Below are 18028 nucleotides of genomic sequence, written 5' to 3' on the forward strand. Positions count from 1 at the left end.
CCCCGCTGCGGCCGCCTTAGCCCGGTGCCTGCCTTGTGTGACGTCATCGTCGCGACTGGCCTATCGCAGGGCTCCTGGCAGATGAGCCGTGCGCGGCCATATTGTCTTGGGGCGGAAGTCCCCCTTTTTTAGGGAGAACATTCTTAGTCCTGCAGATTGAGTGATTTTAAACAGGAACAGTAAAACCTTTCAAAAATAACGCAGAGATGAACACGTTTTCGAAGTCTGGCTTTGCTTTTCAAGTGCAAAACCCCCACAAAGCCTCCTGCACCCCTAAGAGGAAACACCAGATTATAAAATGCAGAATAAAAACAAAAAAAATTGACGTGGGTAGGAGGGGCTTTAAGATTAATTGATTTATTTCAGTATGAGCTTTATTAAATTATTTTAAATTATTTTTACCCCGCCTTATTCTTTAAAATAGGACGCAAGGTGGCTTCCACTATGAAAAACACCATATTACAAAGCCAAGGATTAAAGAAGAATTAATAATATTAAATTTAAAATGTTAGGTCACAGCGCTACTCGAAAGGGTCTCCTTTCGTGGGTGACAGCCCTCCCCCTTTCCACCGCAAAAGCTTCTGCAAAATTAAACCTATATTAGCCTTTAAAGTGGATCAAGACGGTGGTGTTTGTCTCTAAGACCCAGGTGACACCGACTTTCCCAAGGCACGGTGAAAGGGCTAGCACTGTTGCAGGTCACGATCCCCAGTGGATACGTGGGAAACTAGAACCGCAGCCCTCCCAAACACGCGCCTAACGTGCACGGGACGGTTTCACACGACCACGGGACAGGGCTCGCGGTATCTCTCGCTTTCTCCCTCTAGCGGCCGGTCCGTGAACAGCGCCCTGGGCGAGAGACCGTTGGCTTTCTAGCCCGCCTAGCAACGAAGCCCCTGCAGGATGGAGCCGAAGGAGGACAAAGAGAAAGAGCCAAAGGTAGAGGAGGAAAAAACAAAACAAAAAGACAAGAAGTGTGAGGTTTTTTTTTACTACAAATCCCAGAATCCCCCAGTTGGCTATGGTGGGTTCTGGGAAGTGTAGTCCAAATCAAAAACAGAAACCCACCTTCCACTTCCCCCTGTTCAGACCTTATTCCTTCCTTTCTTGGTTCCATCATTTCCCCCCCCCCCCCCGGGTTGGGGTCTTCTCTAGGATGTCAAGATGTCAACCGTCTACCTCGGCTTTTTTCCAACTGCGGTCACGGAAGAAAAACTGGAGGAGGCTCGTCAAAAATCCATCCGTCGTATTTTTGGGACCACCGACAGCTTGCGGTACATTAAGGACCCCAACAAAGTGGGGACTTACGAAGGCATCCTGCAGCAGAAAATAGAAGAGCAGTGAGTGTCATTATTTCTTCCCGCACAACCTTAATTTTAATTTACAGAGCAAAATTGTTATTTTTTTCCTTCTTCTCAATTTTGCCTGGTTAGGAAGTGCTTCTATTTAGCCTGCTCTCAGAGAGGGTTTCATTCTGGCATTAGGCCAACTCTGGTTAAGGAAGTTTAAACCATGGTTTGCTGTGATGTTCTGCACTAACAAACCATGGTTTGTGATCCTCATACCAGAATTGGAAACCATGCTTTGCAGTGAATTCATAAACTGCAGTTTGTGTGTGGTTGACAAACAAGAATGGGAAAATGTTACTTGCAGTCAGTTGGTAAGTCATAGATTGCGATCGGGCAATGAACCAGAATTGATCAACTAGCAAACCTTGCCCAAGAGGTTCTCAGAACTCATTTGAAGAAAGAAAAAACAAAGCAATGTGTCTAAACTCTGACTTAGACTGACCCTCGTAATTCATAGAACGACGGCGCATGCGTGTGGAAATTAAACGGACTCAGACCCTTTTGAAGTTGATTGTTTCTGGCTCCTATGTTTATCTTTTTGTTTCCTCAGCTGTCAGGAAGGCAACCGATTTTTCTCCCAGGGAGAATGGGAAAAAGCCATTGTGTGCTTTAGTAAAGCCTTAAATCTGGATCCTGACAAGGTAATACCAGTTGCAAAAGGGGATGGCGATTCTTGATAGAAAAACGGTGTAATGCCGGGACGAAGCGTTTAACCCCTTCTCCCGTGGTCTTGACCTGGTCACCACCACCCCCCGTGGTGTAAAAATATGTAAGCAAGGAGATGTGATGATGTCGGGGTGCGCTCATCTCCTGAAAGCTGCCTCTGGCTTCTAAACTGTGCAGGTGATGCTGTACGAGAAAACGGCCGAAGCTTTTCTCCAGCTTTGTGACTTCCAGTCCGCTGCTCAGCACCTCCGGAAAGCTTATTCGATGTCACCAGCGAAGGAGGCCGTGGCGGCCCGCCTGGCGTTCGTTCTGCAGCTCCAGGTGAGCTGCGGCGTGGCAGGGCTGGGGCACTGGTGGCCTCCCCGGGTGCTGTCACTCCCATCGTCTTGCGTTCGCCGTACGAGGCTTTGTTAGCCGTTAACCTTGGAAGTAGAGGGTTTTTGGGGGCGCCACTGTGTGAACAATCAATGTACTGTATTTAGGAGGTGAGATGATTTGCCTCCAGATCCCCATGTCCTTGCCTTGGGGTTCATTGGCAAAGTTCAGGGCCTGCGTTTCAATTTTCAGGGCCAGTGTCTATATGAGCAACGAGTCTACCTGGATGCCCTGGAATCGTTCACACGAGCCTCGGAACTGCAGCCTCTGAGTACACTTTATCGCATGCGGAGGTAGTGACCAGTTTGCCGTGAGAAATGTCGACATCTCTCTTCTGGAACGTTTGGAGATCACCCAGGGGCATAAAGACCTGGTTCTCTCAGGGGACAACAATTTATTCCTTTCTAGGACTGTGAAAACATGGCTGGCTGTTGTATACTGTGACTTGTAGTCCTAGGAAGCCACACTTTACCACATATTGTCCAAGAAAGGGTTGTTGCTTTTTCAAATGTAGGCATGAGGGGTTTCTGTAACCAAGTTTAGGGTTCTTTCCTCCTACACTATCCCTGAATGGGTTATACGTATGTTTTCTGCTTTTCGCTTAATTATGAGTTTAGCCATCAGCTTAGCACTGCTCTGTGGCATCTCTGCTAGTATAAATTCCAACCATTCTTACAAGGGGACTCTTGCGCTTGAGGTTTGGCAACTTTATTTATCCCTAGTTCTTTCCATGAACCCATAACTGATTTTTTCCCCCCCTACAGTGCTTCCTGGTCAGAACTGGGGGACACTGGGGAATCCCCTGAACCTTGATGCTGACAGATGCTGATTTTAGATCTGTGACCCTGCCTTCTGTTTTTCTAGGATCGCCTGCCTTGCAGCCTTGAAAAGATACAACGATTGTCTTCAGATGGTCAACGAAGAAGCTTCGCGGGAAACGAAAAACCCAGACCTTTTCGTCCTGAGGGCTCGGCTTTATGAACACTTCGGGAAAGTAAAGGGCATTATTATTATTATTATTATTGCCATTCAAAAATACTAGGCACAGTCAATCAAAATTATAAAAACATTTACTGCTATTATATGACAGATGCAAGTATTAGCCAAAAACCTATATATCTGATGATGATGATTTGCAGGGAATGTCCTTTTGCAGGATTTGTATATACCTGCGTAGCTTGGACCAGCAAGAACTAGGTGGGATTGAAATATTTGGCATCAGGGGTTTCTGTAACCAAGTTTAGGGTTCTTTCCTCTTACACTAGAGAGGCAGATCTGATTGCATCAAGTCAACCGCTCACCAAACCATCTCTTTCCCTCTCCGTCACCCCTATGGCATGGCCATGGCTAAACTTTCTCTAAGCAACAGTTCTGTCCTCCCAGGTGACTTTATCTTTTTACAACATCCAAGATGCTCTCCAGTTGGATCAAGAGCACACGGAAGCTCGGGTGATGCTCAGCAAGTGGAAGAGACGGGCGCAGAAAGCTAAGGACCAGGCGGTGAACAAGGCAGTGAAGGGAAGCCTGAAAACGGCCTTGGTGAAGATCAACCAGGCCATTGAGTATAACCCTGTGGATGCTGGCTATTTCCTGTTCAGGTACAGCCGTGTATCAGTCGGGGGTGGAAGTATAGGCGCCCCCTCATGGCAATTCCATCAGCTCTGCTGTTCTAAGATGAGGGTGAGGAACACTGATGAAGTACAGGGAGTTGTGCTGCTGTGTATCAACGTACGTGGTGCCCCGCATGACAACGATAATTCGTTCCCCTGAAATCGCTGTACAGCGAAATCGTCATCATGCGAAAACAGTTTCCCCATTGGAATGCATTGAAAACCGGTTAATGCGTTCCAATGGGGAAAATACCTCATCGTCCAATGAAGACCACCCATAGGGTGGCCATTTTGCGAGCGCCGATCAACTGTTTTTAATCGCTGTCTTCCGAAGCATGGGTCCGGAAAACAGTGGGAAGCCATTTTGCGAAGCCAACGATCAGCTGTAAAGATTGTCGTCTTGCGAATAAACGGTCCGTGAAGCACAGACCAAATCGTCGTGAAGCGGAATTCCCCCATTGAAATGCCTGTTTTGCGAATCGCTATAGCGATCACAAAAACTCATTGTCCTGCGGTTTCATCGTTTAGCGGGGTCGTCATGCGGGACACCACTGTATCTTAACCCTTTTCACTAGTCAGGCTGAAAGAGAATTTGAACCCATGTCATAGTAGATTGAGTATTAGATTGGGGGGGGGGGAGCATGGGTTCAAATTCTCTTTCAGCCTGACCCTGCCTCATAGACGTGTTGGGAGGAAAGAGTGGGGAAGAACAGAATCACATACGGCACCCCGAACTCAGTGCAGGAAAGCTGCCTGTCAATGCAAGAAATCCTAATGACGGGGCTTTTATAAAGCTAACGGGTCTTAATGGCCCATTCTGTCCCAGAGTGCTGCATCATTCCTCTTGGGAGACAATCCGTGCGTGAAAGATGGCCTGGATCAAAAGATCTTTGATAGAGGGACATGATAAGACCCTGAGTCCCCGTGGGCTAAGTCATCGCCGACGATGTTCTCACCCTTCCGCCTGTCTCTCTCATGATCGCCTTGGCAGAGGGAGCATCCTGCGGCGGCTGAAAGACTTTGGCGGGGCCATCGACGACTACCTGAAAGCGGTGGACCTCAGCCAGGGGGACGAGGAAGGCCACGAGGTTCGCTCGGAAGCCCAGAAGCAGGTCCTCCGGACGTACAACGACTTTGCCGTCCACTGTTACGCCCGGGGCTGCTACGAAGAAGCCGTGCTGCTCCTCAACAAAGCCATTCAAGGGGAGAAAAGCGAGCAGGGCCTCTACCTCAACCGAGGAGGTACTAAAGGGGCCGTTGGGTCCCCGCCCGTCCTCAGCCGCCCTGCTCAGCTTTTACAAACCCAAGCTGGTGGCTTCCTTGAGGGAGTCCGTCCATCTTGTACTTGGTCTTCCTCTTGTCCTGCTGCCTTCCACCTTCTATAAGTCCCTATAAATTCCCTTCCCCGACCATATTTTTGAAGGGAAACAGCCTCGTCTGCTTGCTAAGGGATTTCTGGGCCTCTCTCCTTCCTCCAGACTGTTTCCTCCAACTGGGGGAGCTTCACTTTGCCCTGGAGGATTATCGGCAGGCCCTGGAGCTCAAACCTCTGGCCCCCAGCCTGCAAAAACGCGTCGCCTGGTTGCACAACGAGATGGGCCTCCAGGAGTTCCGGGAGAGGTAAGCCCTGGGCGGATCGGGGCAAAGGCTTTAAAGGTCCTGCCGGAGGTTTGAAAAAGGCACCTTGGCGTTTCTGAACCTGGCGGAGCTGCTACCAGAACCCGCTTGCGCATGGGCTGGTGTGAACAACCGGGGGAAATCTTAGAAAGATCAGCCCCAAAGAGGTGACTGCTTGGCTGGCCGGTCTCTGATTAAATTTATGCCTTCATCCTTCCTCTAAGGACCAACCCGCCACCCAAATTGACTATCGCAACCACAGCCCTGTAAGGTAGGCCAGGGTGACCCAGAGTAACGATCCAAGGGTCACCCAGTGAGTTTTATGGCTTGGTGGGAACGGGAACCCTGATGGTTCAAGTCTCGATTCCTTAATTTCAGCAGGGCTGCTGCCTCTTTGTGCCTCCCGGCTGTGCCCTGGGTGAGTTCAGGAGAGCCAGATTTAAAAAGGAGGAGAACCGTCCGGCTTCGGTCAGAACTCTTCCTCCTCTTGGTCGATCTGGCAAGGATCCCCTTTACGGCAGAGATCCCGAGGCCTGCCTCTCCTCCTCTCCTCCTCCCTTTCAGGCGATACCCCCAGGCGGAATCTCTTTTCTCCCAAGCCATCGAGCACAACCCTCGGGAGCTGAAGTATTACCTGCACCGGGCCAAGAGCCGCATGTTCCTACAGGAGGTGATGGGGGCCAAGGAAGACCTGGTGACAGCCTTACTGCTGGATCCTAAGAGGGAAGAGGTGGGACATTTCTGGCGAGGCATTCAAGTGTCCGGGTGGATCCCCCCTCCTCCACCCTCTGCTCGCCATAGGGGGCCCAGAGAGCGGGATTGGGACACCCAGCGGCCAGATTTCAGCCCGAGGGCTCAGCGTTGCTCACCCCTCTGCTAAAGAACCGTAGGAAGGGAGCAGAGAATAAAGACACAGACGTCTTCAACCCTCTTCTTTCCTTTCCCGCCATAGATTTTTTTCGCCTTTTCTTTGTTCAGGCCCACGTTCTGGCCAATAACTTCTTTCCCGGGGAATCCATCCATTCTCTGCTGAACAGTAAAATCTGCACTCTTGCAAAAGCTCTTTTGAATCGGAGGCTTGAGGCCTCTCCAGCGTACGAGGTCCCAGCTTCCCGCGAAAGGTAAGCGTGGTGGCGTTAGCGGCCCTCCTTGGGGGAAATTTCCTTCCCCCCCCCACCAAAAGTGGCTTCAAGGGAATGGTTCCCATCGGGGGGAACAGGGATGGCTCAGCTTCCGAAACTCAAAAGGATCGGGCAGGAAGGGTCGGGAGAACCAGCCTGTTTTTCAGATCCCGTAGAGATCCTGGCAGCCGGACCTGAAAGCTGTTAGGTGTGCAAGCAAAATTAAAGGTGGTTTCTTATCAACTTTCCTGAGATTTAATCCCGTTGTGGCTTGAGATTTTGGCACGCAAATACCATGTGTTTTGGCATGCAAGTATATCATGCCCTTGACAACAACCGGGGGCAGGGGGGAGAGAAGCAACTAATACGCTCAACTGGAGATCCTCCTGATTTTCGGAAAGCAGCCTTGTGAGAAGTCCCTGCCTTTAATTTTGGCTGTTGTTTTGGAGAAACTGCACTTGCTGGTGGTATCGGTTCTCGGGGTGCGTCCCGCACCTCGAAAGCCTTTCGAGGGTTAAACCTGTGAGTAAAGGATGCATCTCGTCTCTAGATCCGGCTTAGTTCCTCAGAGGCCATCTCTGGATGAAGCTGTCATCCTCTGGAAATCTCGGTTTCGCTCTCTTGCCTTTCCCGCCCTCCTGCAGGCTGGAAGGGCGAGGAAAAGAACCGCCCAAAGACGCGTACGTCCTAAACGAAGACCCGGGAAAGTCGAGATTGGAGAAGAAAGAGAAGAAGCCCCAGGATCACGAAGAGAGGAGGCTGGCCGAGCGGTTGGCGGCCTGCCAGAGGAAAGCTAACGAAGTAAGGGCCGGATCAGATAGGACGCTTCTCACGTCATTAGGAGAAGAAAACGCTTAAATCTTTCAAGTTGGCAGTCCTCTTCGTGCATGGGGGCCTCACCAATCGAAATGCCAAACGAGCCGGTGTCCCATGTGTCAGACGAGCATCCTTCGCTCGGCCACCGGTCCAGCAGCCTTTCCCAAGTTAGTTTCTCCCAGAGGGAGTGGACTCCAAGGCTTATCATCCCCATCCAGCACCTTAGGCCCTTGGTAGGGATGGCGGGGGTCCCAGTCTAACCCCCCCCCCCAGGAGGAAGCTGGCTGAAAAGAGACCAAGCCGGTGGGCCACAAACAGGGGTCTCCTGCCCTTTGGGGGCAGATCGGGACCCGTGCCGCCCTGTGTTTGGCAGGTAAACCAAGAGGTGAAGGCCGTTCGAGAGAAGAAGGTGTCACTCCGCCCGGCTAGTGTCCGGTTGGATCCGAACCCCCATCTGACCGAAAGGGAGCAGCGGCGCTCGGAAGAACCTTATCACTGGAGGAAGTTCACCCAAGGCATTGGACCCAGCTAGGCTTGCGGCTTGCTAAAGCAGGATACAGTACTTCGCAGTTTGGTCCCTAAACTTCATTTCCTCCCTCCCTTCCATCCATCCTCCCATCCTTCCTCTCTTCCATCCATCCATCCTCCCTCCCATCCTCTCTCCCTCCCTTCCTCCCATCCTTCCTCTCTTCCATCCATCCATCCTCCCTCTCTTCCATCCATCCATCCATCCTCCCTCCCATCCTCTCTCCCTCCCTTCCTCCCATCCTTCCTCTTTTCCATTCATCCATCCTCCCTCCCATCCTTCCTCTCTTCCATCCATCCATCCATCCCCCCTCCCTCCCACCCTCCCTCCCTTCTATAATTCTAGCAGATGCCTGGCCTGGCGTTTGACTGGGGCCAGAGTACCACTGCACTTCTGTTTTGGCATAACAGAGAAGTTCAACCTCCATGACCAAATTCATTCTCCCTCTAGCATATTAAAGCCAGTCCCAAACGTTTTGACTTCTCATTTCTTTTACGCCTTTTTGCGCTAAAAGGTGTTACATCAGGATTTCAGCCCAGGGCCTTTGAGAAGCCCTCATCCTGTCTAGGAAGCCTGGAACGCCCTCATGTTGTCCTCCGTTTTACACCTAAGCAATCCCTTCCTCTGGCCATAGACGTTTTAAAAAGGTCAGTGACGTCCTTTGGGGCCAGTCAAGGCTCGAAGCTTCCCTTCCAGCCTTTTCACCTGTTCCGGAAGGCTTATGGGTATATACACTGCCCAAAAGAATGAGGACATATTGCAAACATTTATTTTAGTTTGAATAAAAACTGCAGCACACGCCTACCGAGTTTGTTTGGGTCTGTGAAAACTGCAGCGTTTAGAACCAAATTTGCCAGTCCAACCACATCTTCGTAACTGGTTTCCAGGAGCCTTTACAAAACAATCAAATTTCTCTTGCTTAAAACCACCAACACGTGTGTGTACAAAGAACTTCCTTCGTGCGTTCTGTGTCAACGTTAAAGTGAGAACAGCACAGGAAAACATCAACACCGTCATGAGCCGGTGGCCTTCTGAGGCACTTCACATTTGCAAATCTTATAAATGTTTTCTGGTCCAATAAAAGAGGGACAGTGGAAAAATGTCTCTCTCTCTCTCTCTCAACCTGCCAGGAATGGCCGGAGGAAAGCCTGGGTTTAAGTGAGAGGGAAACAGCCCTTGAAACATTTTCTAGTAGCACCTGATCTCAAGAGGAAGCAAACCCGGTATGCTTCAGGTTAAATCCGCATTACCGAGTCCAGCTCTTCTGCTCTAAGATGTCCCAAGGAGGACTGGAGCTTCCAGCAAAATCACAGTATCGAAACCGAGATAACCCGAGTTAATTCAAGACATCAGGATATTCTTCCGCTTGTGCCGTGCTGAGAACTTTGAATGTGACAACGGCCACCTCAGAGGACCAAGTCTATTAAACTGTGAGATAAAACCAGCCAGGATTTCCTTCTAGTTCACGGTGGCCTCTTCTTCAGAGTCCTAAAGAGTCCACGTCGCCTTAAAAGGCGAAGTATAAACTCTAGAGAAGGTGCAGAGAAGTTTCTTCCTTGGTCCACAAAGCAAATCAGGACAGCGACGTTTCAACTCCCCCGGACACCCTCCTTGTTTTGTGTGGCCAACCCGAAAGATGAGTTTCCAGGCCAGGGAAGGCGAGGAATCCCACGGGGAGGTTCAGAGGTAGAAGGGGACGCGAGATGCCACCGTTTTGCAGCCCGTGGAGGAGAACACTTTCACCTCCTCCGGGAAGTAGGAGATGCCGTCAGCGATGGCCTGGATTGCTTCTGGATGCGGCCGCAGGCCTTGGCTTGCAAGCTCTTTGGCGGCACACTGCCGCACGTGGTGCGGCTTCAGAGGCAGAAATGGCACGAGGACGTCAACCAGGCCCTGTGCGATGATGCCCGACTTCCAGAACCCACCTGCAGGAGGAGAGAGAGAGAGGGGGGGGAAGCGTCAACAGAGTGAGCCTTGCTAAGTAGCGCTCACCCTTTGTGTTTTTCTCTCATAAGAACCTAAGAAGAGCCCTGCAGGATCAGGCCGAGGGCCCATCTAAGTCTAGCTTCCTGTGTCTCTCACTGTGGCCCCATCAGATGCCTCTAGGAGCACACAAGACAATGAGGGACCGGTCTCTTGATCCCCCTCCCCTGCATCTGGCCTTTGGAGGGACCTTCCTTCTAAGCCTGGAGATTGTGCCTCCCCATCGTGGCTTGTAACCCGCTATAGACTTTTCCTTCAAGAATCTGTCCAATCCCCTTTTGAAAGCCTCTAGATGCCATCCCCACATCCTGTGGCAAGGAGTTCCACAGATTAACCACATGCTGGGTCAAGGAAATATTTTCTTTGGTGTGTTCCCACTCTCCCAACACTCCCATCGGAGTGGATGTCCCCTGGTTCTGGTCTTGCGTGGGAGGGAAAAGAGCTTCCATCAATCCACTTTATCTCCCTTCCTGGCATCATTTCTCGCACCCAGTACTCACTTTGGGGGGTCTGAAAGACAGCTTCCAAAACGGAGGTTTCGAGGTCCTTCAGGCTGATCTCCTCCCGGTCTTTGCGGGCCCGCCAAAAGTCCAGCGCGATCTGGTTAATCTGCTCCCCGCCAGCGTTGCTATCAGAGAACAAGAACAAGGATCAGGCCCTTAAAAAAAAAAGTCTTAAAATGCTAAAATCCTGTACCCGAGAGGCACGCATAACCAGTTCAGGGGCCACGGTTTGGTAGGATTCTCTAGTCTAGGAAACAAACCAGCATTTCCAAAAGCAATAGTGAATAATCTCTTTGCTTGTTTATTTTTTTAAAAGTTCAGCATTTCCAGTTTAGAGCACCATCCCAGATAACTAGTTTTGGCATTTGGTTGTGGAGCCAGAGGTTGGGAGTTCGATTCCCCGCTGGGGCTACCTGACGGCGGACTGAACCCCATGATCCGTAGGGCCCTTTCTAGCCCTACAGTTCTAAGATTATTATTTTGCTAAAATGTGGTTTGTTTGTAGGGCTCCTGCCTTCTTCATCCAGGAGAATCACATCTACAAGACATGAATCTCTTCCTTTTATGAAAATAATTCAAAAATATACGTTTTTTGTGGCTTGGTTTTGTGCTCCGGAGCCCACGTAAATAGCATAGGGGAGGCTGCATAATTCCCATCCTTGCCCATTTACAGTGGTGCCTCGCTAGACAATGATAATCCGTTCCACTTAAATTGCTGTTTAGCGAAATCATCATCTAGCGAAAAGCATTTCCCCATTGGAATGCATTTAAACCTGTTTAATGCATTCCAATGGGGAAGAATCGTCATGGTCTAGTGAAAATCGGCCATAGGAAAGCCGCTTTGTGAACTGCCGATCAGCTGTTTAAATAGCTGTCTTGCAAAGCTTAGGTCCCGAAAACACCCGTTTTGCAAGCACGGAGGGAGCTGTCAAAATCGTTGTCTAGTGAAAATCGGTTTGTGAAGCAGGGACCAAACATTGTCCAGCGAAATTCCCCCATAGGAATCACTGTTTTGCGAATCGCTATAATGATCGCAAAAAGTCAATGTCTAGCGAAAAAAACTGTAATGCAGGGTAACTGTCTAGCGAGGCACCACTGTATTTGGAAAGAAGCTCCGCTGAACTTAGATGGGTTTGTTTCTGAGTAGACCTTTAGAGGGCTGTGCTTTTAAAGTTGGGATGCTTCCAGGCAGAACAAAATCTCGTTTGAAACCGCCGATTCAAAGCCCATGGACAGAAAAACACCTCCCAGAGTCTTCAGGTCTTAAATTTTAAAAAGAAAAATACAATCGTTGAGTTGGGTCACGATGGTTTATCATTTCGAATTAAAAAGCATACAAATCCCGCGAGGCAACTGATGCCTGCTGGTTTTATCAGGTTTCTACCTAATAAAAATGAAGATGGCTTTCCTGTAGTTCGTCCCAAACACCACCCAGGAAGGTCCTAAAAACGGAATAATCACATCGATCAAGCCCGGGTGCATCTTGTCCATCTCGTCGAAGAGGAAAACCGATCGGCTGCAGTCGGTCAGATTTCCCTGGATCCAGTTTTTCAAGTCAGCCTGGAAGGAAAAAAAAGGAATATTCATCGAGACAGAAATAGGACCATATAAATCAAAACGACTGCTACGAACAGCAAAACACTGCTTTTCAAGAAGCTTGGAATATTCTTTCAGCTTGTCGTTATTTATTATTACCAAACTACTGCAATGGCCAGGATTATGTAAAAAAAAAAAAGGGCTAAGATCAGGAGGGAGAGCCCGGATCAATACAGGCCTATTTATATTTATTTGCTCTGTTTATATCCCGTTTCAAGATAGCCTCTATGGCTCTCCTTCGCTCTGCTTTTAAAAGGATGTGATCCGTTAATTCAAACACATTCGTTCGGCCACAAAAGGAACCGGTCCACGGTGGCAACGAGGAGGTCGGACGAGTGAACTGCTAGACGAAAGCAACTTGAAAGTTAGATGGGCTTTGTTCTCCCTTTAAAATAAAGATAAAAGAGAGGGAGACCTACACGAAACATCACAGGGAAAGGATGTCGGCAACCGCCCTCCTCACCTTGTATTTCTCAAGTTGTTCCAGGTGAGGGAAATGAACCACCGGGGAGAAACGGTGGACGTATGGGCTACGGAGTCCGTTCCGGAAGAGGTAGCGAACCACCAGGGAGCTGACGTAGGTCTTGCCTGTCCCGGTCCAGCCGTGAAAGGACATCACCAGAGGCTTCGCAGGGTCGCCGTCCTGGACAAACGGCTTCAGCCCTTCCATGATCAGTTGCCTCGCCAAGGGCTGCCCGAAAAGGTTGAGCGCCAGGTCACAGTCCAGGCCTGGGAGGAAACAGAGAGTCCAAAGAGGAGGCCATCATCATCATCGTCAGCATAATACAGCATACCTACTGTGCTGGTATTTAACAGATACTTAGGTTTTTAGTTAAAACTTGTTTCTGTAATAGAATGCCAGTCAATGTTTTTATAATGTTGACTGTGCCTGGTGTTTCTAAATAATAATAATGATGATAATGATAATGCCGTTCTTCCCCCTTTTCTCCTCCTAAACATGGCTTTGTTCCTTACACATTGGCTCTAAGGGGGCATTTTGTTGTTTAGTCATGTCCGACTCTTCATGACCCCATGGACCAGAGCATGCCAGGCCCTCCTGTCTTCCACTTCCTTCAGAATGGATAGGTTTGTTCTCTTTGCAGTCCAGGGGACTCTCAAGATTCTCCTCCAGCACCACAATTCAAAGGCATCAATTCTTCAAAAATCAGCCTTCTTTATGCCATACATCGCTACTGGAAAAACCATAGCTTTGACTATGCAGACTTTTGTTGGCAAGGTGATGTCTCTGCTTTTTAAGATGCTGTCTAGGTTTGTCATCGCTTTCCTCCCAAGAAGCAGGCGTCTTTTAATTTCGTGGCTGCTGTCTCCATCTGCAGTGATCATGGAGCCCAGGAAAATAAAATTTGACACTGCCTCCATATCTTCCCCTTCTATTTCCCAGGAGGTGATGGGACCAGTGGCCATGATCTTAGTTGTTGTTTTTTTTATGTGGAGCTTCAGACCATTTTTTGAGCTCTCCTCTTTCACCCTCATTAAGAGGTTCCTTAATTCCTCCTCATTTTCTGCCATCAGAGTGGTATCATCTGCATATCAGAGGTTGTTGATATTTCTTCCGGCATACTTAATTCCGGCTTGGGATTCATCCAGTCCAGCCTTTCACATGGTGTATTCTGCATATAAGTTAAAAAAGCCGGGGGACAATATACAGCCTTGTCGTACTCCTTTCCCAATTTTGAACCAATCAGTTGTTCCATATCCAGTTCTAACTCTTGCTTCCTGTCCCACATATAGGTTTCTCAGGAGAGAGATACTGAGTCTATTCCCTCACCCTGACTTGCCAAATGTTTGGGGTATTTTTTTAGCTTATTAAATTTCTTCTTTCTTCGCTCCCCATTTTTGAGCCTTCAGAAGACTACACCTGCCAGTCTCATGTGAGAGAGAGAGTTTAAATAGCATCCTTTCTTTATCCTTGCACAACAACCCTGCAAGGGAAGGCGAAAAGCTGTGTCACATCTCTCACCATCCCAGAAAGTGGGTGATGGTTTTGTCCTTTCTGTGTCTCATCAAAATCACTTCTGATTTCTGACTCCCTTTCCCCACAACCCTGCGAGGCGCCCTAATTTATAACTCTCACAACAACCCTGCCAGGTAGGACAGGCTTTGTTTTATCAGAGATCCCTTTTGAGCTTTACAACCCCAGCGGGGATCCGAACCCCGCTCCTCCGAGTTCCCAGGCGGGCGCTCTAACCACTAGACCACCGCGTCCCCCCTTTCCCTCGTCTCTCTCCCCCCCGCCCCTCCTCACCGCTCAAGTCCGGCCGGAAGTCGCACTCGCAGGAGGCCGAGAAGCTGCAGTGCCAGGCGCCGATCCCCCAGGGGGCGCCCGCGCCCACCAGAGGCAAGAGCGGCAGCAGCAGGGGCAGCGCGAGGGGAGCCCCGCCCCTCGCCATCGCGTTCTGTGGGGGTTCGGGTCCCCTCGTGGACGCGGCGCGGCGCGGCCGACTCCCAGACTGCCCCGCGCGGAGGGCGACGAGGTGCAAGGGGGCGGGGCTTGGCGGAGGGTTTCTGGGAGAGGGCGGGGCTCGGGTTTGGGCGGGGAAAAGAAAAAAGGGGGGAGTGGAGAGGAGGCTCGCCACGGAGAGGAAACGTCGAAGAAACAACTACAGTAAAAAAGTGGAACGAATAAAAGTAGTTTAGAAGGAAGTGGGTGGGTGGGGAAAGAAAGCAGAATTAGGTAACGAAACTTAAACAAGACAGAAAAGTTTGCTGCAAAAATCAGTGAGGAGGAATGAATGCAAGAGAAAAGTTCAAGACTGGAAGGAAAAAATGAAATAAGCGAATCGGAGGAGAAGAAGGCAACCGAAGGGTGGCAAGGAAAATAAGAGAATTTATTCAGAGATTCTGGCTTGCAAATTTCCATTGCACCAAATGCACCCAAGCCCCATTTTGCAATGACAGGGAACCTCATTGCTGTGGAAGGAGGCCACAGCGGTGCTAAGTTCTGCGTGAAGCCTTTCAATTTAATTTGGTTTATGTGAGCAGTGAAGAAAGGAAGGCTGTGAAGGTGGAAGGGACTCCCCAGAGAGCAAAGATTTCTGCAGAAATGAATACTGTAGGGTTTTTTTTTGGGGGGGGAGAACACCCCCCCCCACCAAAGAGCACTTCTTGAAGAAAAGAGGGGGGAAAGCATAAAAGGTTTATTTTTATTGTAGGCAGTAATCAAGAGAGGACACTCCATGATATATGTACATTCATTTACAAGACCAAAAAGAGAGAGAGCGAGGCGATTTAATCTTTTACAAAAGAGGTCCCTTTCGAAAACATACATGTGTAGAAATGTGTGCGTGTTTACACACACACAAGCTTCAGTGAATCATTTTATTTACAAGCAGAAAAGGCTCAAAATGCAAACGGAATCGGCGCTCCTGGAGGAAGAGGAGAACCGAAGGCGAAAACCAGCTTTGAAGAAGATCAAGTATTTTATTTTGTAAAATGCAAGGCTAGCGATGGGAGCCTGGGCGTCGTTTCGATGTGGGGAAGGCTATTTTGTGAGGCCCTCTAATGACACCTTTTGTGCATTTCTGGACAGAGATGGCATCGCTCGTGGGCTTTTTCCAAGTGCCACGAGGGGACGTGGAGTGGGTAACGGGACAGCCGGACGACGAGAGCCCCAATCCTGAATGATGCACTATTCGTTCCCACTCCCCAGCCAAAAAAACTGGAGTAAAACTTGGATAAGCATCCCCCCAATTTCATATATCTGAGGTGGTAGCAATGGGGAAATTGCATGCTCAGCTCTTGGGACCCAGGAGCCCTGAAGGAGGGAGCGCATCTGAATGCAACTTTTATTGTAGAATATAGTCCTGCTCCATTTACAAGTGGATTTTTTTTTTAAAATAAGGCTCCCAACGTGATTTTGCTCCATTGGCAACCCTCCTGCATTTTCCCCATCGCTGCTTTGGTCTCCTTTTTCCACCTTTACTGTAGAAAATCCATTAAGATGGAATAGCAGCACAGTATGGTTGGATTTTATTATTATTATTGACAGTTTTGAAAGGCTTCCGTCTGGAAACATACCTTTATCCCCCCCAGGTTAGTTCTGTATAGAGGAAGAAACAGAAGGCCGTTAACGAGAGACTCAGTTTTCAATTACAACATAGCGAAGGGATTTCTCTGGTTTAAAAAACCAGAAGGCATCTGAGGTCAGTCACATCCAGGCGTGCATCAGGATTAAGTTTTTTTTTTTGCACCTGTGAAGGATTTTTGCACTGGTCATAAAATCATACGAGGGATCTGGAATGCAATTCCCCAGCGGCAGCCTTAAGTACGGTTTCAGCAGTGCCTCTTCCTATATAGTTTGTAAGGCCAGTGATGGTAGCACAGAGGATCCATACCATGGTTAGGTTTTCCAGGGAGCAAGTCAACCCGTTCTGCAGTTTGATATGTTGATTGTCCATATGTCAAGCAAATACCTTCTGCGGCAACCAAATCACAGATTGGCTAGCTTCAGTCTTAGCAGCCTTTCCATAGGCAGAAAGAGCAGACATGCATCCTCAACACACATACACAACCAGCAACATCCTCACAAAACCGATTCGGAAAGGAAGTGCAATTGTTTCCTTGGGATCCCCCCTCCAACAAATATCCTTTGCTGTCTTGCTCCAAAGTCCGCCTTCCCCAGCTACAATTCGCTCGAGCGCACGGCGGGTTCCAGCTTGTGGGACAACGCCGTGAGGACCTTGTTAAATCTCTCGTAGCGTTCGCTCTGGCTGCTCTCGGCCCCTCGGCTGCCCCAGAGGAGACGCAGCTGGAACTCGGTGTGGAAAACTTCTAGCAGCTCCGGCTGAGGTTGGAAGCCTGCAGTAGGAACAACAAAAATAAAATAAAATGTGGATTAAGAAGTTGTCACAAACGCTGCCGAACGAGACAAGTTCCTGCGTTTGGATTCTCTGCTATACAGAGAGGGAGGCTGGATGGAATAGCTTCTGCCAGTCCACCGATCATGGACCCTTTCGTTCCCGGTTCTGGGAATGGTCCGAGGGCGCGTGCCACAAGCCCGCTCTGTAAAAAGAAGCTAATCTGGGCCCAGTCAGTCCCTCGTAGCAAGAAATAAAGGATCTCAATAAACAGAAAAATATTCCTCTATCTCCCTTTTGGTTTGTTCCTTTAGAGGAGTGGTTATATTTCCATCGTGCTATGGGCAGTATTCATTTACTTAAAAACTCTCCAAATTCTGTTTTTCCAAGCCCAGCTGCCTATGATGACTGCAAGCGTCTATGAATCTCTGTGTGGTTTTCCTCTTTAAGAGTTCTTTTCTATGGGTGGAAGAGAAAAGAGCATTTTGGCTGTTTTATCCATCTCTTTCTCTCTGGGAAGACTGGTGGCCTGTTACTTTTAGACGGGTTGTGTTGAACGGCGCCAGGCGGAGGAGAGGCCGGTGGCCGCGCTGAGCTCCCCGCGGGCCGCCTTACCTTGCAGCTTCACCTCCGCATTGGTGTGGTACAGCCCGCCGTGATGGGCCACCATCCGCGCCGCTTCCAAGTGGGCCATGACGACCTCCACGCCGTGGTCCACGATTTCCCAGGGCTCCGGGTTGTCCGGAAGCGCGTCGTCTCGCTCCAGGAGGGTGATGAGAGGCACAATGTGTGGGAAAGTTGTGTTTGATAAGGGAGGTCCTTCTGGAAAGAGAAGACAATGAAGGGGGTTTAAAAGTAGAGGCTGAGTTGCTTCATGGGGCGTTTTTTTTTCCAAGCACAAGAGAGAACAAGCTTGTTTTCTGCTGCTCCAGAGAGCGGGTCTTAACAACAGGAAACACAATTCCATTAGAAGATGGTTCATGACTGTTAGGGCTGTTTGATGAAGGAATTAATTAGTGGATTCTCCGTTGTCAGAGCTTTTTAAACAG

General features: G+C 49.3%; 3 protein-coding genes across 5 annotated transcripts in view; 1 reads left to right on the forward strand and 2 right to left on the reverse strand.

Annotated features, from left to right (window-relative positions):
* The first annotated feature begins 112 nt into the window (after positions 1–112).
* Positions 113–8981, forward strand: TTC16 (tetratricopeptide repeat domain 16). 2 transcript variants are annotated; one of them, XM_072985013.2, is made up of 13 exons: positions 113–939; positions 1156–1340; positions 1900–1990; positions 2193–2336; positions 2583–2683; positions 3255–3384; positions 3774–3988; positions 4992–5242; positions 5479–5620; positions 6182–6347; positions 6596–6738; positions 7383–7539; positions 7928–8981. In XM_072985013.2, the coding sequence occupies exons 1-13, from the start codon at positions 904–906 to the stop codon at positions 8084–8086; spliced, it is 1920 nt and encodes a 639-aa protein (XP_072841114.2). In that variant the 5' UTR covers positions 113–903; the 3' UTR covers positions 8087–8981. The 2 variants fall into 2 exon arrangements, with proteins under 2 accessions (XP_072841114.2, XP_078238820.1); XM_078382694.1 differs by having other exon boundaries at positions 7289–7539; positions 7928–8068.
* Positions 8833–14669, reverse strand: TOR2A (torsin family 2 member A). The gene is made up of 5 exons (XM_020793334.3): positions 14429–14669; positions 12626–12891; positions 11951–12126; positions 10564–10691; positions 8833–10005 (listed from the first exon to the last, which is right to left on the reverse strand). Exons 1-5 carry the CDS (start codon positions 14571–14573, stop codon positions 9761–9763), a joined length of 960 nt encoding a protein of 319 aa, XP_020648993.3. The 5' UTR covers positions 14574–14669; the 3' UTR covers positions 8833–9760.
* A 637-nt stretch (positions 14670–15306) lies between these two features.
* The window catches only part of LOC110078822 (SH2 domain-containing protein 3C), a 34285-nt gene continuing 31563 nt past the window's right edge, over positions 15307–18028 (reverse strand). For both annotated transcript variants that reach the window (XM_072985008.2, XM_020793333.3), the window contains 2 exons: positions 17595–17801; positions 15307–16980 (listed from right to left, as the gene is read on the reverse strand). In XM_072985008.2, coding sequence (XP_072841109.2) covers positions 16805–16980; positions 17595–17801 — 383 coding nt within the window. In that variant the 3' untranslated portion in view covers positions 15307–16804. The remainder of the gene's footprint in view (positions 16981–17594; positions 17802–18028) is intronic.

The sequence above is a fragment of the Pogona vitticeps genome, chromosome ZW-PAR, assembly GCF_051106095.1.
Source record: "Pogona vitticeps strain Pit_001003342236 chromosome ZW-PAR, PviZW2.1, whole genome shotgun sequence".
In the NCBI taxonomy this organism is placed as follows: domain Eukaryota; kingdom Metazoa; phylum Chordata; class Lepidosauria; order Squamata; family Agamidae; genus Pogona; species Pogona vitticeps.